A 26,333-nucleotide genomic window follows, 5' to 3' on the forward strand; every position below is an offset into this window, starting at 1 on the left:
GTCCATGTTTGGCTGCAGCGACTAATGGTGGTGGAATATGTTTAATAGTTAACAGCACATGCAAAGAGTTATGATGGCTAATTTATTTATGGAATTTATTTCTTTACAATGGACGATGAGCATCTTAGTCTAAGCATCATCAAAGTTTTGCCTTTAGTAAAGAAAACTGAAAATTTGAAAATTGAAAGGCTTTGTTTTCATGATTTTTTTTTTTTTTTTTGGTCACACCATGGCCTAACTTTATCTGGAGGTTGGCAACCCAACACTCTGGAGCAGCATGTTGATCTGCAGTGTCAGTGGAGCTGAAAATGTAATTTATATAATTTAAGACCATATGAAAATAAAAAATAGCCCAACATCACTGTGGAATCATCGTTATCTTGCCCCCCTTAAATTTTAATATCATGATATTATTAACAAATATTGGACTATTGCCTACATTTAATCAACGCTGATATTAGTTGGCTATTAATGTTATTAATCCATCATATCAGGCCTAGACTACACTATTATGATGATGACGATTATGACGATGATGATGATGATGACTTTAAAGCTTTTGTGTACATTAACTAATTCTTTAATTATTCATCAAAATTACTAGATGACCATGCCACCTTATCCTTTCAACAAAATCTTTTTTTTTAATGTTTTGTATGAGTGAATGACCCTACCATTCAGAGTGAGTAATTTTGTTGTATAGTCTATGGTATACAGTGAAAATACAGACTTCTGATTCTGATTTGGTCTATTATCATCCATCCATCCATTCTACCACTTATCCTGTAAGGGTTTGTGGGGGGGGGGGGGGGGGGGGGCTAGGGCCTATCCCAGCAGCCTTTGGGTGAGATGCAGATACACCCTGGATAGGTCCTGAGTCCACTGCAGGGACAACACATATAGACAGACAACCATTCGCACTCACACCTACTGTCAGTTCCCTCTTGCATGTCTTAGAACTGTGGAAGGAAGCCAGAGTACCCATGCACGCACAGGGAGAACATCCATACAGAAAGATGTGCTCGAGCCGGGGCTCGAACCCAGAACCTTCTTGCTGTGAGGTGACAGTGCACCATCGTGCTGACCTCCTATTTTCATTATAATTATTATTGTTGTTGTTGTTATTGTTATTATTATTTCTGTCAGGTCCATTCACGTCAAGATACACAAGAGATGATAACGAGCTTGATTTGTTTATTATAGTAAAAATTGGCGGTATGGCTCTGTTCAGAGGAGTCCCCTGCGAATTTTTCATGAGCACCATGAAACAGGGGACCAGCAGCGTGAGGGAAGGTTCTCCCAGTTTAAGACTGGAAGAGCAAACATACCCCCGTGAACAGAGCAGCAACATGACATGAAACGATCAATGCCATGTATACACGACAAGGTGGAGCTGGGGAGGTGGAGGGTTCCAAGTTGCGAGCAGGAGCAACTGTACAGCAAATAGCAGCAGCAGATAGCAGCAGCAGGCTGCAGTAGATAGCAGCAGCAGCAGCAGCAGATTGCAGTAGGTAGCAGCAGATAGCAGCGATGACAGCAGGCAGAGCAGCAGCCAGAAGCTAGCAGAGCGGGAGTTGATGCCGGGTGACATTTAAGTTGAGAGGGGCCAATCAGAAGCAAGGGATCTGATCAGCTGATGCTGAGCAGCTGTGATCAGCTGATTGATCAGTTTGATTGATGGACGGGAAGCCAATAGCGCTTGACTACCACGGCCTGACAGAACTAATGCTAATGCTCGATTTGCGATATTAGAAGTAGAAACAGCATTGTAGCCAGTGCAGCTATAGTCTTTTGAATCTTCTGAATATTGTTGGCAAAACATCTACACAACCATTTGATGTAATACCCACTCTGTGGCCCGACCTAACTCATTAAACAACCGTGCCTTGCCATGGTAATTAATTTTTCACTGGGTCCCCAGCCCTTTCCCCGGTAACAAACCCACTGAATAAGGAGATAGTCCCCATTCCCCCTCCCCATCCACAATATTGACTTGCACAATGTCTTAGAGAGAAGTGATGTAAGTAATGTCAACAAGAGATAAAGATTTCAGCCTATTTGATGAAAATGAGCACCAGAAAGAAGAGTAATGTTTGGATGCACTTCAGTTCAGAAAAACCATCACAAGCCAAACACAAATACTGCAAACAAAAAAATTGATTTCCAGCCATGGAGTAGCATGCTGTATATGAGGAGGCACTGAAGGACCAAGCACCCTACTCCACTGGTGGAAGGTATTCAAGGAGAAGAAGAAGCAGCAGCAGGACCAACAACAACATCAGAGACAGAAGCAACATCTGCAGAACCAGCCAGCTCAGGGGAGGCAGATACGACTACAACAGCTACTGTAGCCACAGCATCCCATGTTGTGAGAATGCGGCCAAGGCAAACAACAATGGGGGCCTTTGAGAGAAGGCCCATCCAACCTTAACAACAAAAAGAAAGGTGAAAGATGAGCGCTTCAGGAGATACACCCATGCACTGGATCCATCATACACTAGACACACTTTCAAATCAGATGCTGCAATATCTTTACAAAAGGGTCAGAAGCAGACCTCAAGAAAAAAAAAATCAAGGATGCTCCAGCAGTGTGCCTCACCACTGACTGTTTTATCTCCAGAGCCTCAGTGAACTATGTGTTGGTGACACACCACTATATTGAAGGCTTTGCACTAAAAAAGCAAATTACTGAATAGTCTTTGAATAGGGTGTTCTCATTGTATAAGGTTTGGGCAGCACTCACTCTTGGATGGCCATTAAAACCAAGAGACAGGATGCGGCTTTAACCCTTTTCTGGAGATTGTCCTTTAAATACGACACAGCAGACCCAATACAGAGAAACATTAATGGGTTACATATGATGTGTGTGTGTGTGTGTGTGTGTGTGTGTGTGTGTGTGTGTGTGTGTGTGTGTGTGTGTGTGTGTGGTTTTCTGTCAGCTACCCACACAGGCAGAACATCATCTGACAGTGAAGACAAGTCTGTTAATCTGTTGGGTCGCATTCGTTAAATTTGCAACAATAAAATAAAGAATGACATTAACTTCCCCCTGAGTCCTGTCTACTCATGTGTCTGTGCTTTTGCCCGCGCACAGACACATGTCCCATTGAGCAGTCCTCTCCACCGTCATAGGCTTCATTACAATAGCTTTATTATGTCTGAGTAGCACACAACTCAACAACTTTCCTACAAAGTGGACCAAGTGACAAAGGTGTCCAGGATACAGTTGCAGCCTGTGTCACAAACAATGCTATAAACATCATGAAAGCTGTAAAGTCATTGCTGAAATGGAACAAATGGAAAGTTGTTTTGCACACAGCCTAAATTTGTTGGTCAGGCATTCACTAGAAGAGCCTAACATACAGTCAGCAATACAGAAAGTCAAAGCCATCTCAGAGTATGTACGCAACAGCCCAGTAACCACAGCAAAGCTGTGTGAGACAGCAGTAGATGGATCAGGCCCAGTTTCGACTAAAACAGGATGTTGTAACATGATGGAACTTAAGATTTTACATGTGTTACTGATTTAAGAGCCCCTGGTCTCAATACTGGCACTAGTAAACATGCAGCTGCCAATATTAATGCTAAACAGTGAAGGAGGCCTGATATGTCCTTCAGCCCTTGAAGAGATCACAAGAAAGATGAGCTAAGAGGTATGCATGCACAATTTTTCCAGGCCTACATGTTTGTGGTACATACTGAGAGAAAATCTTCAATAGAAGGTGTTATTGTTGAAAGAACCTTTAAGTAATATGTTTTGTAGAAAGCTGCAATTACATTACAATAAACAAAGCTCACTAATTATGGCTGACCAATTACCACTGATTACTTTTTTATTTACTCACAGGTTTGCGACAGGCTTGAAAGCGATTGTGATTGCATGAGGGCTCCAGAGATTTATTGCCCAAAGAGAGAGAACAGTATAAAAAAAACAGTGCATAATTGTGGAGTCAGATCAACACTCTTGCAGCTGAACTGGAGAATAAAAACTTTCAAACCTTGAAAGGTCCACATACTGGTGCTATTTTTTTGGACCCAAGCCTCAAAAAGCATGCTTTTGTAAATGCCTGGAATGCAGAACAGGCGATGGGAGAGTGGAAAGAAGAACCACAAAGCAGTAACTCAATCAACAGCCTGAGAGGAGATGGATGCTGGCAGAGCTTCTGCAAGCAGCACTTCTGCAAGCACTGCAAGTGAGCCGGTGCTTATGGATTGGAATGACTTTGAGGAGAGGATGAAAAAGCTAAGCCTAACATGCAGAGCCCCCAAACTGAGGCCTTGATTGAGGTCGAGGGTTATTTGTCAGAACAATTATGCCCCCACACAGCTGATCCCTTTGAGTGGTAGAGGGTGTGAGCACTTGTATATCAAAACCTGTGCTTTGTGATGAAGTGGAGGCTCTGCATTGATACAGCTTCAGTGCCCTTACACTGAAAGAAATAATTTGTTAAATGAACTTAAAAAAATCATGGAAATCATTTCCACACAATCATCAACATAAAACAATTTGTTGTTCCAATCCAATATACTTTATTTGGGTCAACTTAATTTATTTGAGTTTGTTCAACTTAGTTAAATTGTGACTACCTAACTAATTTTACATCAGTTTGATTTAAACTAATACTTAAGGTTAATTCAACTTAATTTCCATAGGTAAGATTAACCAAAGGGTATTGTGTAATCTCAACTCATTGGAATTTAGATAAAGAGACCTATCTAAATAGGATCAAACTAAACCATCAAGAATAAGTTTGATTAACACAGATATATTTGGTTGACCCAAACCAAGGATATTTGGTTTAAACAACTAAAATGCTTAATGTTGAAAATAAATTAATTCTTTTGGTAGAAATGATTTCCATGATTTCTTCAAGTTCATTCTACAAAATAAAAATATCAAAACAATGTGTGGTGCCAAAAATAGAAGTACACACAGTTTTTAGAATGTTTTAACCAAATTATTTTAACAATTTATTTTTGCAAAATGTTTACTCTGGCTTACAAAAACTGAGTAAGTGCATTATAAAAACATTAGACATTCTCAGTTTCCTAAGTGTAAACACTTTTTTTTTTTGCTTACGCCTAAAAAAAAAAAGAGGTCTGACAAAGGTAAAAAAAAAAAAACATAACCATAAACAAGGTTGACATTCTTAAAATAAATTATTAAATCATTTTAAGTCTGACTTTGTGGTAGATATGCAACACATCCTTACAAACTGTCTACAGAAAAGGGACAAAAGATATGTCTAGAAGCATATTAACTACGGTACTTAGTATTTTACATTGCTGATGAGGTATTGAGGCTAACGCTTAAATCTATACAGCACACTAAAAGCTAAAAGCTTTTGGCTGGCATGTTACAAAACTAAAAAAGTTCAAAATAAATAAGACTACTTCTCAGAAAGTCAGACTTGATTTTCGCTCATAAGTAGAACATGAAACTTAAACATCAAGAACAGAGGGTTGGGCAGCCACTAAAATGCCCTTTTTTTAGTGATTAACGTGCCAGCAGTGTTTTTAGATTTTGTACTTTGGCTGACAATCTGTTTCCTTCCATTTCCATGATAATTTTCTGCACAGCCTCGAATGTGTATTTTAGCTCAGGAGGGTAACTAATGTTCAGAGCGTACACAAGTCCCAGAAACATTGCCATTGCGAACGGGACACTTCTCAAACCACTCAGTACCTCCACCCCCTCCAAAATGACTCCTATATCCTCAGGGCGGTCATCAGGATCTGCCCCCTCCTGTCGGATGACATAGATCCCGAACACTGTTTCTGCCAGTTCTCTCTCAATGCAGTCATTATTAGTCTGTAAGAGAACAATTAAAAAGGTTAAACTCATTAAAATATATTAGAGATCACTCTTGTGCCAAGCCTATCATTGACCCTAAAAAATACATAATGTGACTTGTAGATTACAAAATAAATTGATGGAATCACCAGCCTTAGAGGAATCTTCTATTTAATTTTGTAGAAAACAAGGAGATCTGACATGCCACAAAACTAAAAAAGTTAGACGCATCAGTGTAACCAATGCTAAAAGTTGGTCTGGAGCCCTGAGCAGATCAGACTGGTGTCATCATGTATGCTGTGGTGTGCTGGGGGAGCAGCATCAACTCCAGGGATGCCAGCAGGATCAATAAACTGATTCATATGGCTGTATGGTCATTGGACATATCCTTGTGACTGTAAGACAGGAGGTCTCTGACCAATTTTGTCTCCATCATGGACAATCCTTTACACCCATTACATTGTTTACTGGAGGGGCAGCAGAACTCTTTCTCAAGCAGAGAGCTAGAGCTCTGCTGTCAGATTTTTAATTAAAAAAAAACATTCCTCCCATTTACATTTGTACAATAAAACCTCTATGACTGATTCCCAAATCTTTTATATTGTATAATTGCTCTTTCATTTATGTTACGTTTGATGCCTGTTGAACTTACCTTGTAGTCTTTGACAAACTTTTGTGGATCCTCATTTAAGTAGACGCTCAGGCTTCTCAGGATGCACTCTCGTCTAACTTCAATGCTGTCAACCTAAGAGAAATTTAGAAACGATGTTCATGCACACTAAAACATTTGGAACAAAACCAATCAGCAGAGAACATTTCTAAAAAACTAACCTAGATGCAGCTTTAAGAGGCGACTTTAAGTAAAACTACAGTATATAATTAGACCAAGATGCTCTAAACTATATTCATTCAGCAGTTCAAGTGTGTCATTTTCTGTTTTTGCCTATGAAGACACTGATAACCTGTCATGGGTGCACCCTTTTACCAATCTATTTTAGGTTTGAGTTTACAAGGTCCACAATAAAATTCCTGTTGGGTATTTTTGGCATTGTCAACTCTCAATGCAACTGTGTGTATAAAAAAAAAACACCTGTAAATCCTCTATTTAAATCAAGCTGGAGCCAAAGATGTGTAATGGCAGCTGTGAAAGTAGTGCTCCCATTATTAGTTGAGGCAACTAAATCTCTTCCACTATGAATTTTAGGTTTTATATATATTTACATTAGCAGCTTGTGCATCTGTTTTTTGTTGTTATTCTATGTTCAATATTATTTGTTTATCTTAAAGGACAAGAAGTGCAAGCACACATGTTAAATGGATTTAACATGGTTGGATGACATTAAACTTGAAATTTTCAATTAATAATAGTTATGGTATCTTTTGTCTTTGTTTAAATACCTATGATACTTGCATTATCATTACTTTCAATTTGTTCCTAGATTTCAAAACCTAACAATTTCCTGGCCAGGTTATCTTACCCGAGTCATTGGAACCATCATCGCCTTCAGCTTTTTGCCGAGGACCCCTCCTTTTCTGGCGAAAACCTTCATCAGGTTTTCAGAGTGTGCATCTAGTTGTGAGAAGTACTTGGACTGCAGCTCTACTGTGGTTATCCTCTTGAATTCTGCGTTCACCTGAAATTGAACAAGAGAAAAAAAACAATGTATTATGGTTGTTCACTGTAAGAAACAAAGTCTTCACATTTTATTTACTTACCTCCCTCACACTGAAGAGACCTGGCCACCTTGCTTTGAAATCTGCTACCATGGGTGCATCTTGAACTACCTCAAGGCGTCTAAGTGAAAAAGTTTTGTCCATCATGGCAGCTACTTTGTCTTCATTGTTTCGGATTGTTATCTCAGACAGAAGCTTCACTCTTATTTGTTCCAAAGTCTCGGCTGATTCACCTGCCGGATGTGGTGGACAGTAATTCACTTCAGCCTTTTTAGGTTTCTTAACACTGTAGGCAGGACTGCGCCGGCCATCAGGTTTTTGTTGCAGAGAATTCACACTCACTTCTGGACATCCAAGTCGCCTGAGCTTTGATCTGTAGTTCCCAAGTTTATATTTTAAACTTGTCTTCCAACCACCGAATCCACTGGTGGAGCCTGGCTCTTTCAAACAAGGATGTGCTGTTATAAGAGCTTCTGCAATCTCACTGAACTCTGCATCAGATAGGTAGACTTTGTACTTAACAATCATTTCCATCAAACCATCCATGATAGCTGATTTAAGTTTTACATCAGGATTCAACAAGGTTCCATTCTCTCTAAATGCAGTGTTGGCTTTTTCAAGCTGCAGCTCAGCTTCATAAGAAAACCGAGGAATGTTGAAAACAAGGGGCCAACTGGAGGTCCTTGAGGAGGTTGATTTAGGAGAAGACAAGATATATGTGTCAGATGAGCTGCCAGATGCAAATGAAGAGCTATCATCTAGAGACTGGGAGGCTGCAGCCGCTGAATAAGATGGTGGTGGAGATCCAGTGAGGTGAGGTGATTCTGAATTAAAGACTACTCTGAGAGTACCTTTATCCAGGACATCTGAAATTGAGTCCAAGTTGGTGAACTCGTTGCCAAAATCGGCATCCATGTACTGAAGTCTGAAGTGTCCTTCTATTCCACACTGCTTCTTTATAACATCTGCAAGTTCTCCAACAGATTCTGGAATTCCATCTGGTAGAGTCAATTTTTGTGAGTTCTTCTCTCCTAAGATTATTCGGAGCTTTGCTGGTTGAGACATCTTCCAACAATCTAAATATGTAAAATAGAGACATGTTACAACTAGAACAATTTCAATATGTGTCAATATAAGCACATTAACACATTTTACAAGTTGATGAATCTTTTTAGTGCCACCATTCGGGTGGGTCCAACAAAATAATCTGCCAAAGGGTAGTCATCAACCAGTTCATCAATCCTAATCAAGAGAATTTCAAAGGCTGAAGATGACGTTAGCTCAAAGGCTCTGAAATGTTCTCTATACCACCCATAAACTCTCTTCACAATAAAACATGGTTTGTCATTGACAATGTAAATCTGAAGAATCTCAGCAAAGTCTGGCAATCCACTTGTGGAGCCATGAACAACTAGCATTCCTTTTTTGAAATTCACCCCATTACTTGTCACACTGTTAACAAGGTGAACTTCTGTTGTTCCAGGGAAGTTCTGATCAATTGCCTGAACTATTTCTTGTTTTAAAACAGCGACCGGAAGTGTGGAGACACTTGTGACCTTTGGAACAGATTTGTTCAGACTTGTCAATCTCATGTGATATCCCATCATGAGCTGATGCTTTTTTGCCAGAGTTAGAGGCACATTTTTGAAGCAGTTGATGTGTCGGACAACTTGTTTGAAATAACTGTGCTTTGCCTCAAAGCGCATTGTCCAGAGCTCAACAAGAGGACCGAACATCCTTACTAGTTGAGGGTAGTGCTCTATGTAATGATGTTTTGGGATTAGCTGTACATCTGGGAAGAGTTCTTGGAACTTCTGTCTGTGTCCTGAAATTTTCACCTCAAGATAGGCTATTGACTCATCTGTATCTGTTGGAGCAACCACAAGCTCCATTATGTCTTTTAAGTCCAATAGAACTTCCCATGCTGGTTCGCCTTCAGGAACCAAATGCCCAATAATAAATGGAAGTAGTCTTAAAAGGGACCAGTTTTCATGGGCATTCCCACCGATTGTTTTTCGAGTAGAAAATGTAAGTGGGATTGCATGTGGCTTGTTTCTTTTGTCTCCCCACTTATAAGGGAAATGCAAGATGGCTCTGTTCAGTGTTTCAAAACTGAAAATTTTCTTTTTTACAAGGACACCCAAGCAATATGCAAGCTCTACTGGCACAACACCTTCAAAAACATCATGCATGACATCTGGAGGATAGCCTGTGTGAATGCTAAAGTGGGTGAGAGTTTTAGTTATAATGCAATGATTTTTCACTCCAAAAGAACTTGCACCATTTTCAGTAGCTGTTTTTACATGAAAGGCATGGAGCTCTTTTCTCCTAAGACTGAATGCACTCGACTTCACTTCATTTGTCTGAATGTCCGCTTTTGTTCCAGTGCAAAATCTGCAAATATAACCACTGGAGAAGCTCTCATTTAAACCTGATAAACTGTGAGCTCCCAGGTTATCAGCCACAACAAACTGGATTGTTCCTTGAAGACATTTTCCAAGCAGTGGAATGTGAAGTCCATCTTGCTCTAGAGTTTTTACATCTTGAAGAAGAGGATGCAAAATAGGTTCATAACCATACTTCTTCAAATCATCACTTTTGCACAGTATGGCCAGACAAATTGAGGGTAGTGAGGAATGTAAGCATGCAGGTAAGTTATTTAAAGTCCAGTAGATGCCACAAAGTTTGTGCTTTCTGCGAGATGTTCCCAGTGGATTACAAATCTCAAATTCATCTATGTATAATTTTAACAAAATTCTCAACTCGCCACCTGACAGAAAGATATTTTCTTTCAAGTGTGAACCATCTTGAGAAGATCTGTAAGCATGCTGCTTGACAGACACCTTACTTTGCTGTACATTGTGATTTTCTACTACCTTGTCCACAACATCTTTTCTTTCAAGCATCTGCTGCAGTGACTTCAGTACAGGCACATACTGAAAAGTCTTCTTTTCTTTGCCATCAAGTGTATACTCAATAGGCTGTATCACATTGAATTTGTTTTTGTAAAAATGGTTGCGGAGATAAGATGTGCTTAAGGCACCACTCTTCCCTATAGCTTTGAGCAAAGGATTAGACTCACAGACCACAGACGCTACTTCTGTTATCAAAGATTCATCAGTTATTATACCATGTTTTTTAAATAATCCCTCAAGGATCTTAATGGAGAATGGCAACGTCGTTGATCTTAACAAGTAGTTAAGTTCCTCCAGAAACTCATCAAGTTTTGATCCCGGGACATGGGAAAAATGCTCCAACTTGAGCAACGCTGCAGCAAAATTTTGCTCAAATACATCAAGCAAGTTATTAGTCATGTCTGCATCACAGCTTGTAGATGTACCGGGTGCCTCAGGGTCATTTTGATTATCTGCAATCTCTCCAGGACTTTCAGAGTCTTCTGGTAAAACTTGGGTGTTTGCAACTATACCTGGCTTGAAATGTTTCAGTGTGTGTGGGTTGTGCTTTCTATTCTTATGTGAGTGGAATGTTCCATACATGTTGGTTTGAAAAGTACAACCTTCAAACATACATCTAACAGTTTCATTATTCTTTAAATGAGTCCCAATATGAACAAAGTACTCTCTCTCTGTAGGAAGGCTGCTACATGGACACAAATGACAACTGAAGGTGGACAATTCCTGAATCACTGGAGGGCTTGGTTTCGGATGAATTCTACTCAAATGAATACGCAAAGCATTCCATGTCTTAAAAGAACAAGGGCAATTTGTATGAGGACACAGATAGTGTTGTCTCAGATAGTGCTGTAATCTGAAATGTTTTAGTAGTTCAGGTCTACTAGATACAGACAAACAACATTCCTTACACCTCCACATTTCTTCAGAAATTGTAGTTTAAAAAGAACTGAGCTGAATGAGATTTGTTGGACCAAAGTACTAAATAAATTCAAACATTTTAAGCAGAAAAAACTGACAATGTTAGCAAAAATCACCTTTTAAGAGTATCTGTAGGTCAAAACTGATTAAATCTTCTACTTAGCACATCACAGGTGTCACTGGTGTGGCAGATTTAGGCAAGATTAGTGGGGTTGGTCAGGAAACCAAAGGACACATTCACCGTCACAAAATCCTGTAATGCAGAGAGAACAACAAATTGAAGTTAGACCAGCAAGTAATCAATCACATTCAAAAAAAAGAAAAAAAAAAAAACAGGTCAAATCTCTAATGTATTCACAAACAGCTCAAATTATGTAGCCTCACTATTACAACATTGCAGTGTGAATATGACATTATATTGATAAGATAATTTATACACCATTTGATAAGTCCAGTCACTTGTTCTTTTGTTTGTTTGTTTTAAACCTCAGGTCGCACGTCATGCACGAGCGTCGCGTTTCCGCCCGTGCAGCAACGTTTTATTCTAGTCGATGTGGCAGCTTCAACTGGCTGTTGAGCATAGACTGCATAAAAGAGACGGACGACGACACCCGGAGCTGAACCACTGCGGAGCGCAACTCACACGCAGCCACACGAGTTGAAAAAAAAAAAAAAAAGCGACTCACCCGTACGGCCGGAGACGAGGAAAAAACATTATGCCATACTTAATGTGCGCCAGTCAGTTGCCTCACTCACACTGCGCGATATTAAATATAAGAATTAAAGCTGAATGGAAGCTGAAACGACTAGACTTTTAGCTAAACGACTTCATATGGTCTGTACATTTTAGGTCTCAATAAGAGGACATGTAGGACAAAAGGGGACGAAGGCACCTAGACGAAGCCTTCTGATTGGCTAAAATCAGCGGCTTGTTGGGACAGTTAACTACTGGTCATGGGGCGCTAGCTACAGCAGTGAAAAATTAACTTCTTACTTTCTCGTTTTTGCACATTACAAATACGTAAATGTCATCAATATGGAAAAATTACCGTACCACAAACACCAGCTGATATAAACTGCAGTAACAAACTTGTCTAATTAGGCTAAATGAGCCCTTACATCTTATCGTTAGCCACGTGGGGGCCGATAGTTAGCATAATTCGGCTCTTAACAAAGTAATAATTCGATAAATGAAATATTTAAATGTGGGTGCATGTAAATAGCAAAAAATAAATAAATAAAAACATCTAAGAAAAATGTACAGGTTATAAATTTACCTTAATCCTTTCATGTGCTCCTCTCCTCGTGTACACCGTTATCTCTTCCCTCCTGAAATTGTAGTCTCGCGATAGGGTCCGAGATTTTCTCACATCTGCATTTGACCTTGACTGCTTCATGTTAGCTCAACGTGATTTAATCAAGTAATATAAGAGTTGTAAGGTTTTAAGTAAAATATACACAAATTAAATATGTAAATCTTACCACATATTTTATTTTAGTAGAAACTACATGTTTGAATTTAAAAACTTGGACTAACAGGCAGTTTCTCTTTTTTGAGTGTACAGTGGGTCTTTTCTAAATCAGCGCAAATCCTGACAAGAGATGAGAAGCTATCTCAGAACTGACAGTCAGTTGGCATTTTTAAATGCCAATTTCAGAAGCTTTTCAAAGTAGGCTATAGACCTATAGTCATTTTTTTTTAAATACTACTACTATGACTACTTTAAACCCTGTATACTGTATTTTATTTTTGTTACAACCCTTGAGTGATTTGCACATTGCACACTTTGTTTTTTTTAAGGTTATGTGGATTTTTGTTTATTTTTAATATTTACTTTATTTTCTTAATTTCCATCCATCCAGAGAAGAGAGAATCCCAGTGCACCATGGGAGATCCCCTGGCAGTCTAAGCATATAGCAGCATATCTAAGTCTGCTCTTAAACAAGTCTGCTCTTCCTGTAAGGGTCATGGGGGGCTGGTGGTTGGTGTTATCCCAGCTGCCTTCGGGCAAGGTTCACCCTGGATGGGTCACCAGTCCATTGCAGGGCCAACACATATAGACAGAAAACCATTTGCTCTCACAGCCACACCTATGGTATTTAGAGTATCCAATTAGCCTAGTCCCCTCTTGCATGTCTTTGGACTGTGGGAGGAAACTGGAGTACTCGGAGACATCCCATGCAGGCACAGGGAGAACATGTAAACTCCACACAGAAAGATGCCGTGCTTGAGCCGGGATTCCAACCCGCAGGCTCTAAAATAGCAGACCCAAAATGATGAGTGCGTGTGCTGTGTCCATCAATTGAATCCACTCCAGCAAATGTCATTGGTCAGTGGAACTAGATTCTTTCGCAATCAGGCAAAAGTTTCCCATCACTACTTCCTGTAACTTTGGAAAAACAATATGAAAATAAATAACAGGAGTATTTATTTATTTTCTTGAAAAGGAAACATCTATTACGTGGGGTCGGAGGTCAAGGTTATACTGTGCCACTGAAAAAAAAAGAAACTAAAATATGCTTCCCATCCTATAGCATCTAATGCCACCACCTCTGCCTGGCACCTTAAGTGGCTGTTATTGAGTTTCTGACCTTCCATAAGCTGACCGGGATAAATCTAAAAAAACAAAAAAAGGTAAAGGTCTCTGAGGGAAATAGAGAGTTTAATTCTGGGTGAATTCACTTTCATGCTGCCAGATACCTCTGTGCTTAGTATATGATTAGAAATCAGCAAACCAAAAAGAATAATTTTAAAAGAACAGGCATGAATCATTTGCTTAAAAAGATGGAGAAAAACAATTACAGAACTTCACAAATATACTTTCAAGTCCCCAAACTCAGCTGCGATTGCTAGTTTCTTGGCTGCTCTGGAGATGGTAAGGGGCAGAAACCCATTTACAGATGGAGAACATATGAAAGAATCATACATTAAAATGTCAGAACATCTGTTCTAGGACTTAAAAAAAAATGTGGAAAAATAAACAATGCTGTTGTGCAGATATGTGAACTTTGATCAGGCAGAAATCATTGAAATGACAGTGCTAAAAGACCAAACATGAAGGGAGGTTGCTTAAGCTGTGGTGAATTTTTGCACAATTAGTGCACAAAAATCGCCCCCCCCTGTCCCCAAATGCCTCAAGGTGATTAATCTTGTCATTCAGATATTTGGGCAACATGACTTGGAGGTAGAGTTGCCATCGATCAATCGAAGGGTTGCTGGTTCAATCCTCACTTCCCCAGGTGACCATTAGGGGTGTGAAAAAAAATCGATTTGGCGATATATCGCGATTTTCAGCCACCTGACATATATCGATTTTTCAGCTCCTAATATTGATTTTTTTTTAGGAAAATTCATGTATTAGATGCATTGTGAATTGCACCACTTCCACATCTCCATTACGTGAGGTGGTGCTGTAGAGCCAATTTGCTGTGCGGCGCTGCGCCACTTTGTAGTAGAGGCAGTCACAGTGGCCAACGCGGACTGACTCAAATCCCAAACAACATGGCCAACAAAATTACAATGCCTCCACAGTACAAAATCAACGTTTGGAAGTACTTTGGCTTCCAACTTAAAGGGAGTAATAGCAAGCTTGATAAAGACAACGCCACAAGCTTTGCCTCACTGCCATGAAATATTGTGGGAACACGACTATTTACGAGCACACATAGCAAGACATCATGCCAAGGTGTTAGCAGAGAAACAGCTGCAGAGGCGTATTTAGCCAAACCAAAATACGCTGGATAATTTACTACCATCTAACTCACCTCATGCTCAGCGTATCACTGAGGCCATGGTGCGTTTTATTTGTCAAGATTTGCGCCCGTATAGTGTAGTTGACAGTCTTGGCTTCTGGTGGATGCTACGTATATTGGAGCCTCGTTTCAGGATACTGCAACACATCCACATTACAGAAACAGCTGTGCCCAAGATGTATGACGAGGTGAAGACAGCTGTTAAAACATCTCTAAACACAGCACAAAGAGTTGCCCTGACGTATGACGGATGGAATTCCAGGGCCACCGAGTCATATGTTACCATAACGTCTCACTACAGTATATCTCCGATGAGTGGGAAATGGTTACACATGTGTGGGGTGTAATATATATACACATTACTTTATTTTCCTCATACTTTTCAGATCAATGTGCACTGATATAGAGCACATATGCAATATGGATGCACAAGCATTTTATTTTCATATGATCTGTTCAGGTCAGTGTTCAGATTGACACAATAGCATACATTTTTACTTATTTTTGTGCATTGTCAGTAACTCAGGGTACTTTATCCTTCATGTTCTCACTTAGAGTGGTTACAATGCTTTCAGTATGTTGTAATGGTGACTTTGAGACATCCACATAGTAGTTTCAATGAAAAGAAACTTGTGACACTTTATTTGATGATGGCAGTGTGTAACACTGCATTTTCTTTTTTTCAGTGAAAGTCTGCAAAAAACTAATGATAAATAATAAATAGGTTGTGTTGAAGCAAATCGTTTTGACTCAATTTGTCCCTTTGAATGATCAATGTCATCTGATGAACATATACAGCAACTTGGTTTTTTCGTCTCTACTTTTAATTTTGATATTAACTGGGCAAAATATTGCAAATATTATATATAATATCTTATCGTGACCTAAGTATCATGATACAGATCGTATTGCAAGGTCCTTGCCAATACTAACCCCTGGTGACCATGTTGAAGTGTCCTTGAGCAAGATACCGAACCCATAATTGGTCCTGATGCGTAGGGTGGCACCTTGCGTGGCAGCCTCTGCCATCAGTGTGTATGTGAATGGGTGAATGAGATGACACTGTAAATCACTTTTGAGTGCCACTAAGGTAGAAAGGTGGTGTATACTTAAAACGTCTGTTTACCATTCAGATAGTTGACTGGCAAATTATTAAACCCCCAACAGTTTTATATATTGTTTGTTGAAGTCAGCAGGCATATTCAGATCTCTGGCAGTATAACGAAGTCCTGTGGCTGTCCAGGGGAAAGGTTCTGAAATGGGTTCTGCACATGATAACTTTTCCGGAAAGCAAGGGACTTGCCTATCCTGAACTGGAACATCCAAATTGGCTAGAGAAGCTTCACTTCAAGGTGGATATGACAGATGACCTTAACATGCTAAACAAAATTCTCCAGGGAAAAGGAAGCACAGTCCTGCAGATGCTGGAGGACTTTTCGGCATTGGAGGACAAGATGGTAGTGTTTGCCAGAGTTGTATATAGAAGTATGCTCTCTCACTTACCCTCCCCGAGAAAGGTCATATAAGCGAACAGTCACATAAGTTGTGGTTATTTAGAGGGTGTGGTTATCATAATGCTAACTGGATTTGGGGGGAAATTTAGTGAGTTGAGAAAGTAAAATACAAATTATTCTACACAACTGGACCTCAATCCACCCCTGCGGAACAGGTCCACATTTGCAAGAGAACTCAATTGAAACTTTAATTGAACTGGCTGACATAGCTGGTAAAAAAAATGGGTGCCAGGCTGAGGTGGTTGAGATGGACACAAATGCAAGAGTGACCAGGATGAAGAAAACAAAGAGGAGGCTGGATGTCTAGAACTCAAACCTTATTCAAAACAAAAAACCCTACAAACTAAAAGGTGAAATTAAACACAATAAACTTCAAGGTCCCCTAGAATGAAAATCATTGTGTTCGTGTTTTTGGTGTTTATTCAACGTCCCCCAGTTGTGGGGTTTACATGTGAAGTGTGAGGCAGTGTCATTACCTCTGTTTGAAGTATCTCCCCTTTTTTGAATTGCTGTGGGAAAATGGACAAATGCGTTTTTGGCTGAAGTGTTACGTCACAGTTCGATCAATGCCCCCCCACTCACACACATTGAAGCCAACCCTTTCACACACGCCCTTTCGACATATTTCGGGAAGGGGCGATTATGCGAGCGAGCCGAGTGAGTGCAGTTCTCTCAACTCTCTCGTGTTGCTCACTCGTGCGACACAAACTGGAGACTGCAGCAGCAGCACTAACTGACTGAGCAGATAGATTGAACGAATGGCCTCGATAGAATTGAGACCTTTGTTTTATCTGCACTGTCTGTCACTAGCTGGCCTGGCATGGCCTGGCTTGAGGGGGAAGGAATCTCGCCAGCCAGGCAGGCTACCAAGGGGCCAGGCCACCGGGAAAACTCCCGGTTGTCCCGACGGCCACCCTGCCACTGCATATACGGCTGGATCCGCGAATGGGCCATGGCTACTTGGTATCTTATCTTACGAATATTGTTGTATGATATGGAATGTTGTCAATTGACAGTAGCAGTCACAGTTAACACCGGCGACAGTTAGCCGAGAAAGTGGGAGTACTTTCTTTTCAGTGACAGTGAGGGCAGCCAATCACCGAGTAGTAGTTAAATGAGGTTGCCAGATAAGGTCAGAAATGACGCCAATAGGGACAAATGACGCAGTCTAAACCCAACATGGTAACATAGCGGTTTCAGAGAGCCTTTTAGGAAGGTTCTGAGTCATTACTGATCCAACCATTTTTTGTGGGGTTATATATCACATCACAGAACAAGAATTAGTACCCCATTCAACCTCTCGATGGCACCTTTAATAAAAAAAGCAGGAAGCAAAAAGCTGATGGGTAAACAGTGCAGTTACAAAGAAGTGAGGTAAAGAGAAGTGGTGAAGACTGACTCAGACAGCCAGACTTAAATACACACTCAACTATTCACACAACAAGAAACAGGTGGGAGACGGCAGGGAAAGAACTGATTAGGTAAGAAACACAAGGAAATGGGGTGGTGAACGACAAAGATGAAAAAAAGATTAATACACAGGTCACCGAAAACAGGAAATGACAAGTTGACTAAAAAACAAGGAGAAACACAACCTACAAACACACTGAAGAAATAAATAGAAACACAAGTAAGATCAGAGCTACGAAACCAAGAAGTCCATGGTAATGCAAACTTTGATTCCACAACTAGATGGCCATAACTAAATTTTACCATGTCCAATAAGGACCATGATATCGGGTGTCAATGCTCAAAAGTCTGACAACTGATTTCAAAGATGTCAGAGGAACGTTTTAGCTCACAAATGCAATGACAATGAAAACCTCTACGAAAATAAGGCCATATCTTCACCACTTAATGTCTGCAAACTTTCCTTTTTCACACTCTTCAAACACATTGATGTAAATATTAGCACAATGCTGATTTACAGCCACTCTGCCCGCAGTGTTTGTTTTCTGGCTGTGGGTTAACAAGCTACCAGCCGCCACTGCTGATTCCATAACACACAAACACAAGCATTTGTATTCAGACAAGGACTTACTAGGAAACCGTCACAGGCACACACATACACACACATACAAGTCATTTTCTGAAGCATATAATAACAGCTCGGCAGCTTGTTCAGATTTCCAAATGCATGTTGGGCCTCCAAACAAAAGCCATAAACAATAATTTGAATAAATGGAGATAATTTGTGACAGCAGAATGTCTAATCAGAGCTGCATTCTGCTGAGGATGCTGCAGAGTGTGTGAAGACGTGTGTGTGAAAGAAAAGGCGAGAGGGCTTCGGAATTACATGCAGGGGGGAAAAATATCCCAAACTACCCATCATGCTTTGCCAAGCCTTCTGGCCAAGCAAACAAACACTGGGTCCATCTGTGCTCACTGAGAACCTCTAGAATGTACAAAACATTTACAAAATACATGCTAACAAGCAGCTCATCTGTGTGTTGTTGTTGTTTATCTACCAACCATGGCCAGCCCTATCATAATGAAAGTAGTCAAGAAGTTTGAATATATTCCTGGAATGTATAACTCCAAGGACCCTGAGTAGCAGAAAGTTGAAGCAAAGAAGAACCAAGTAAAACTGCAAAAGAGGAAGATGACAAAGACCTAACTGCTACTCCTGAGGGGACCAACCTGTTACTCTCAAAAGGTGGTAAAATAAATTTACCCCCTGGTGGGAACCCCTTTGGAGACAGAGAGCCATGGGCTGATTGTGTTGATCACGAACAAAATACAGAGAGCCCACAACAAAGCTTTTGTGAGGAGCCCTGCCCCACAGAAAAGGTAAACCCTACAAGAAGGACCTCATGAAAGAGGTCAAGAGCAGGGAAGCTAACCCTGTTAAAAGGGTTTTCTATGGAGTTTTTCCTCAGTCGATGTGAGGGTCTAAGGGCAGAGGATGTTGTTATGATGCCATGTGAAGCCCTTTGAGACAAACTGTTTGTGAAAACGGGCTCTACAAATAAAATTGCCTTGCCTTGCCTTGCCTAAAGCCAAGAAGTAGTGGTGAAAAGTGGGGGCACGACTGTCCATTATAATATCATACATGGACAAAGCAACAAGCATCAAAATGAAGAAGAGTCCTGAGAGTAAATTGCCTGCATATGAAGACCAAGCAATTAGTGAGTCTAATCCAAGAGGTGATGTTGTCATATCACAAATTTAAGATATTGATCACATATAGACGGCAATATCCACTATACCCATGCCATCAAAGATGGGATTTAACAGTGGAGATTAAAAGGGCAAAAGTAAGAATACGTCAAATCCCTCATACATGTAATGAGAGCAGGTAGAAGTAGAGACAGCTGACCAAGAGATCAAGAAGAATGACGTGGAAGCACAGACACCTACCTGGCAACCAGAAAAGGGGCAAAAAACTCCCTCAGAACTGTGATGACATATACTGATATGAGAATGCAAACAATCAATGTTGGTACTTCACAGCATGTTCAAGGTGCGGAATGATAGGAACCCTGAGGATCTGAATCAGTGGAGAAACCCACTGCCCAAGGTGAAGACATGGATGACAGCATGAGTTTAATCTGAGAAGTGGCAGAAACAGTGTGACCCTTAAGGTCCTCAGGCTGGCCAGGGACAGGAAGAGAAGAAGCAAATGGAAATATATGATTCTGATGCCTGTCTGAAATTCGCCAGGGCCCTTGGAGGCCATAACTGCTCAAGATGACAGTAAAGCATTCATCAAATTTCAAATTTCTCCAGGAGATCAATAAAGTATCTATCTATCTATCTATCTATCTATCTATCTATCTATCTGTCTATCTGTCTATCTATCTATCTATCTATCTATCTATCTATCTATCTATCTCTATATGACATCAACCCAGCTGGCAAAAGCAACAAGATAAGAAGGTTAAGCTGGGAGGTAGAAGTCACAGTGAGAGAATCAGCAATTATTCACATGATGCCCTCCTTTCAATAAGTTGAAAGAAACTCATCATTGCTTTGATGCATGAAGAAAGTGATTCACAAATTTGCTGTGCAAATTGAAAGAGATGACCTGCAATACATTTCTTAGGATGAAGAAGAGCCACCTCAGCTAGTAATCAGCATGGGCAGGAAACCTGATCCATGTGCAGTGGGAGAGAGAGTACCAACAGAGCAATCTGAATGCATTGAAAGAGAATGAGCTTTCACTGCATGAAAAGTGGGGTTTTGTTTACATTTATGGCAATATATAGCCTGCGAACATCACATTCGTCTGTGCCACGAATTGTCAGAATCAAACCAAGAGAGCTCGTGAAACCTCTGATTCGCATATGAATAGCAGTGAAACCACGGCTGACCAGAGAATGATGTCAGGACTGGCTTGAATTTCCTCACTCAATATTGGATGAAACCACTCATTTTGAATAAGAAAAATCACTCGTCATTAGTTGAGAGATCAGTCACTATTGGTTCCCCTTGGGTCATTACAAATGTAAACCCCTCCCTTGCAATAATAAAATATTAATAATAAAATATATATTTATTCATTAATACTATATTAATACTTGTGATATGCTATTATGTTGTATATTAATGGAATTGGAGACGAGATCATAAAGCTAGATTAGCATTATGATATGGTTCTAAACCAAAACGGTGTATATTTTGTCAGTTGATCGATGAGAGTCATGAGACCAAAGAAAATACCTCAGTGCTTTTGTTACCATTGTGAAAGTGAACTGTGCCATACACAGTGCTTTGAGCACAGAAAGTGCTATTTTAAAAATGGAGTTTGGGAGAACAAATCCAAAAGGGCTAGGTCAGATATTGTAGTAGAGTGCCTGCTGCTAGCATCCAGTCATGACCCAGAACCAGAACCCCTTTGTTGGGGTTGGAGAGATAGAGGATGAGATGAGACATGTGGCCTACCTTTCATTTTGCAGATAGATAGATAGATAGATAGATTATTGGTACTCAGTGTGAAAATTCAAGGTCCCAGTACTTCAGAAATAGCACGCATATCCTGCACATACAATCCTAAACAATATTATAAAAAAGAGTTGTACATGAATGAATAATGTGGACAATGAAAAAGAAATACATAAAAGTCCATATGAATGATCTAAGGCCTTCATCAGCATCGCCTTGCAGTGAAAGGGCAGGTACAGATCATGTACAGTGTGTGTGTTGAGGGTATTATGAATATTTAAGGTAAGGGCTTGTGAGAAGTTCTCTGAAGGCCATACAATGGTTCATTTGTGGCACAAGCTGAAAGAAATTGTGCCTCAAAACTGCCATGTCAAGATCATGAGAACATGGGGCAACAGGGAGAGGGGACATTCCCCACCATGCTCATCAGAATGACACCAGAACAGATTGAACAATCTCCTATAAGATAGATCTGGAGTGGTGAACAAGAACAAGAGTGGCTTAATCAAAATCACAAAAGAGAAGCCTGCTACTGTTCATCAAGCTCAACAATCCAGATCAGTAAATTGGCAGCAGTCACCAAAATCACAACAGCAGTCTGGGTCATTGAAAACACCAGCAAACTCATCTCAACCTAAACCCATCTTCCTAACTGGCCAGTCAGGGTATGTACTTAAAGAAAAGTTTGATAATCTAACAACTGAAAAGAAGATGGTCCTTACTGAGACACAGACACAGGCCCAGGGGGGCCGAAGAAATAAAGGCCTTCAAAGGCATGGGTCACTCTAGCAGGTGCCTATTGGAAAGAAGATGAAATCTACACAATTGTTCATGGGTCATGCTTCTTAGTGGATACTGGGGCAGAGGTATCGATGACCCACTGAATCCTTGAAACAAAAGGGCACAAGAATATTAAATTTGCAGGTGGAAAAACAGAAAACAAACTGCTATATGGAGTTTGGAATGGTGTAGTATGGCTACAAGGACCAGAAGATCCTATCTGTATCAGAGACCTGAGAGAAATGAAAAGAAATAACAAGAATCTAGACTCAGCCAGAAAAGTCAAAGAATGCTTGAAGGAGCTTATGGTGAAATTAGTGAAACTGCTGGACGAAGGGTATAAACCATTGGCAGCTACAATTAAAAAAAAAAGATAAACGAAAGTGATATCTCAACTGCAGGAAAAAGAAAAGTTAAGAGAGATCACTGAAAAAGCTAATATTACTTGATTCAAGAATCATTGTGTAGAGCTGGGGATGAAATATACCCAAACATTGAAAGGAGTGGACACCCCTTAGGCAATATCTGTGGAACCCCAGAGCAGTTGAAGAAATGGACACAATTACTAAGGAAATGTTGAAGTTATAAGTTGCTAGAGATATCTTTAAACGTGATGGAATGTGAAATATCTTTTTATACCAAAGACAGGCTGTGTGTGTGTGTGTGTGTGTGTGTGTGTGTAGTGTACTTGGCTCCTTTCCCAATTTTCCAGATGTCTCCTGTTTTGTTTGATGGGCTGACATGTTTGGCATTGGTACAGGTCATAATGATCTGGCACTCACTTCTGGTTATAGTGACTTTACTCTCATTCTTCTCCAACCTGGCAAATGGATTTTTCTGAGACTGACCAAGTGAAGACACCCCTCCTGGGGAAGGAAGAGGAGCCACCAAGCTCATATGACCCTGAATGCATCTGGCCCTGGACATTATCAATTCCAGATTATACAGGAAAGGAGCTGTGGCAGAACAACTGAGAAGAAAAGAAAACTTGGACCTAGAAGAAGAATATGCAAACGATTAAGACTAAAAACACCACTCACTGTACCACCCAGCTTACTGCTCTATACACAGTGAGTAATACAGAATTTGCTTTGCTGACCAGCCTGTTGCTCCTGTATGGCTGTATGGAGAGCTGGTCAGAAATACAGCCTGGAAATTTTTGCTCTCCCTCTAGGCATCATGGAGCTATTCTACATCAACCTGATCAGAATGTATGACACCCAGTCATGTTCCTCTTTATGATGTATTTGTAGGGACAAAGCAAGCTGCACACTAACTGTCTGGGCCTAATTTAAATGGTCACTGTGTTAATGTGGTTGAAAAGGCAAAAACACTTTTCATGTCCATCGATCAAGAGGTGTTATCTGCAACACTGGAATAGAAATTAAAGATTATTCAGATTCAGATTCAGATGACTTTATTTTATTTATTATCTCCGAGTACTAACTATGGAACAGTTACCTGACCTAGAGTCCAAATTCAAGATAGTCATATGTTCATAGAAGAAGAAAAAAATGAGGAGTCCCAGGCACCGTTAGCTGTGGCAAAGGAAATTATTGCAAAGTTTATGTGAAACATTGAACAGATCAACAAGGCCTAGAAGTTGTTTCCACCCACCTGGAGGAAGATGAAACAATCATAGTAGTGGTACACTTGAAGAAGAAACAGCATCAGAGTGTCCAAATTGTGCCATGATATTTTCTGATGTGGTATCCTGACCTGATCAGCAATAGTCAACGGAGTAGGTATTTGAACTGATTCTCTCCCAGTGATGATCATTCCTGCTGAAACCTTGATGGACTAAGGAAACTTGAGCAGCTATGTGATCTACAGTGATCCAGTATCGGCAGCTACTCAGAGCTGCAACATCAACATTTGCAATCCACAAAAAGAGGTGGACAATTCCCCATGCTACACTGTTGTGGACAGAGTGGGTAGCCCTGATGTGATGGCAGGGGAATTGGAAAAAAGTGAAGAAGAGACATTCACCCATGATTCACTTCTACGCACTGTAATCAACAATGAAGTAAGAATGCTTGGCCAAGACCAAGAACCCATGAAAGATCAATGAGGTGAGAAGAAGGTACCACAAAGAGACTCCATCAGGAGAGAGAGCTGTAGCAACTGTATCATCTAAGTAACTGAAAAGAAGAGGACATTATCTGTACTACACTGGACGAGATTAATTCAGGACTTGGGTTTACAGAAGAACCTCATATTGTTTAAGAGGCTTAGAAAGCCACAGCCCAGTGTATCTCATATGCTGAATGAGACTTGAAGAAGGGGTGTCATGAAAAGTTTAGCTCCTGTTACCATTAACCCTACAAGAAACAGTATCAGAATGAGGCCTTAGAAAATCACTATCATCGTCAGACCCAGAGGGATCATGATGGAAGCAGGAAACTCTCTGATAGCTGAGGTCACTGACCTGAGGAGAGAAATGAGCAAGTACACAGTCATCTGTATCTGAATGTGTATACATTTTTTGTATTTACAACCTTCAAAATTAATCCCACTGGAAGTAGCTGTGGTTTAATACGGAATCTACCACTGACTTGACTTCTGGTTCAGTGTCACTATACGACAAAGTACTTCAGTTTCAACACTTAAACTCAATAATTACAACTCAATTAACAGTTCTTCATGTAGAGACCCTATGCTACTAAATGTCAAATGAAACTTTACAGCTGTTTCAGCTTCAAATTCAGATCAGTGGTAACACTGGTCTGTCAGCCACAAAGTCCTTTCTGTTTGGGGTTTGTTTGTTTTCTTCTTTCTTCTCGCTTGTTCCCTCAACATCAAAGACATGTATGTAAGGTTAACACTCCTGTAGGTGAACCTGACCAGGACACTGGCAGAAAGATGCTCTGTAGAGGATGGACAAAAAGCTGAGGAGAGGTTTAGTGTTTTTTCAGTTCAATGATAATAAGCACTTCCTCTTCCCCAAGAAGACTTGACAGATACACTGGATTTCAGGTGATCACTTGTACTTGGACTCCAGGTTGAGCCTGAAAGAGTTTGGTCATTAAGGTAAAAGGTCAAGGTTCAGGGTCAAATGTAACAATGGCAATATCTCAGGAATGACTTGAGAAATTGTCTTCAAATTTGAAGTAACCACTCGCTCAGCTTGGATGAATTTAAAAGACTTTCGCTGTTGAATGATGTCACACAGTAACACATAACATGGCATAGTAACAGTATTAGCATGTACACATATGTTAATATTATGCTTTTCTGTCTTTGGAAAAGCTCTCGCCCTCAGCATTAACATTAGCAACGAGAATTGGCATGCAAAAGCAATTCCTCTTAAGCTGTTTGACTGTCTCATAGAAGAAAAATTTTGAAAAGTAGAAACATTTTGCACATACTATGTACACCGCAGATGACAAGTTATCAAAAATCATTTTGATTACCCCAAAATAAATAAACATACAAGACACACTGGATAAGAATAAAGCAATTTGATCTAACATCAAATCGAAAATGAAAATAAGTACATATATTGATACAATAAATAAATTAAGGAGACACTTTGCATGCACCTTGTTGACACTCATAGCATACTTTCTGATACACTGTTGATATGATGTAAAGGCATTTTTCCACTTCAACGACAAGAGTTAAGGTAAAGCTATATCCCATTAGATTAACTACAATTGCCCTGCCCCCCCCCCCCAGAATAGATATAAATTGCAAAATATAAGTTCAAATATGTTCAAATACAAATATGTAAAAAAAAAAAAAAAAAAAACAGAAGTTTATCAAGCACATCATACATGGGAGGCAGGAAACTGTGGAATGAAAAAGGTTCCCTCTCAGGTATCAATAGGGACAAAGATTATGCCAATGATTGTATATGTATACATATGTTTATTTATATTTTTTTATGTAAATGAATCAACTTCAGTCCGTCTGTTCCCTGCTGGCTCTATATTCCTCATTGATTACCCCAGGCCGGTGAGGCTTTGTATTGTCAGGCCCATGGGGCTGTCTATGACTTGGCAAGGAATGCCTTGTTCATTAGATGGTCAGTTACCTGTCTGCATACACTGCAGACATTATATTTCACCATGAGTTAGCTGAGGGCAAAAAGGTTCATTT

The 26,333-nt window shown here is 40.0% G+C and overlaps 2 protein-coding genes across 2 annotated transcripts in view; one reads left to right on the forward strand and one right to left on the reverse strand.

The window, feature by feature from the left end:
* Positions 1–26,333, forward strand: part of prkd1 (protein kinase D1) — a 65,711-nt gene that overhangs the window by 12,241 nt on the left and 27,137 nt on the right. The window lies entirely within an intron of this gene.
* On the reverse strand, positions 4,856–12,749 carry LOC147246152 (sterile alpha motif domain-containing protein 3-like). The gene is made up of 6 exons (XM_086182559.1): positions 12,579–12,749; positions 11,418–11,554; positions 7,511–8,544; positions 7,273–7,428; positions 6,447–6,539; positions 4,856–5,812 (listed from the first exon to the last, which is right to left on the reverse strand). The coding sequence occupies exons 3-6, from the start codon at positions 8,531–8,533 to the stop codon at positions 5,498–5,500; spliced, it is 1,587 nt and encodes a 528-aa protein (XP_086038685.1). The 5' UTR covers positions 8,534–8,544; positions 11,418–11,554; positions 12,579–12,749; the 3' UTR covers positions 4,856–5,497.

This window comes from Aulostomus chinensis, chromosome 17 (genome assembly GCF_037954235.1).
Source record: "Aulostomus chinensis isolate RoL2024-O1b breed Wild chromosome 17, RoL_Achi_v1.0, whole genome shotgun sequence".
Classification (NCBI taxonomy): Eukaryota; Metazoa; Chordata; class Actinopteri; order Syngnathiformes; family Aulostomidae; genus Aulostomus; species Aulostomus chinensis.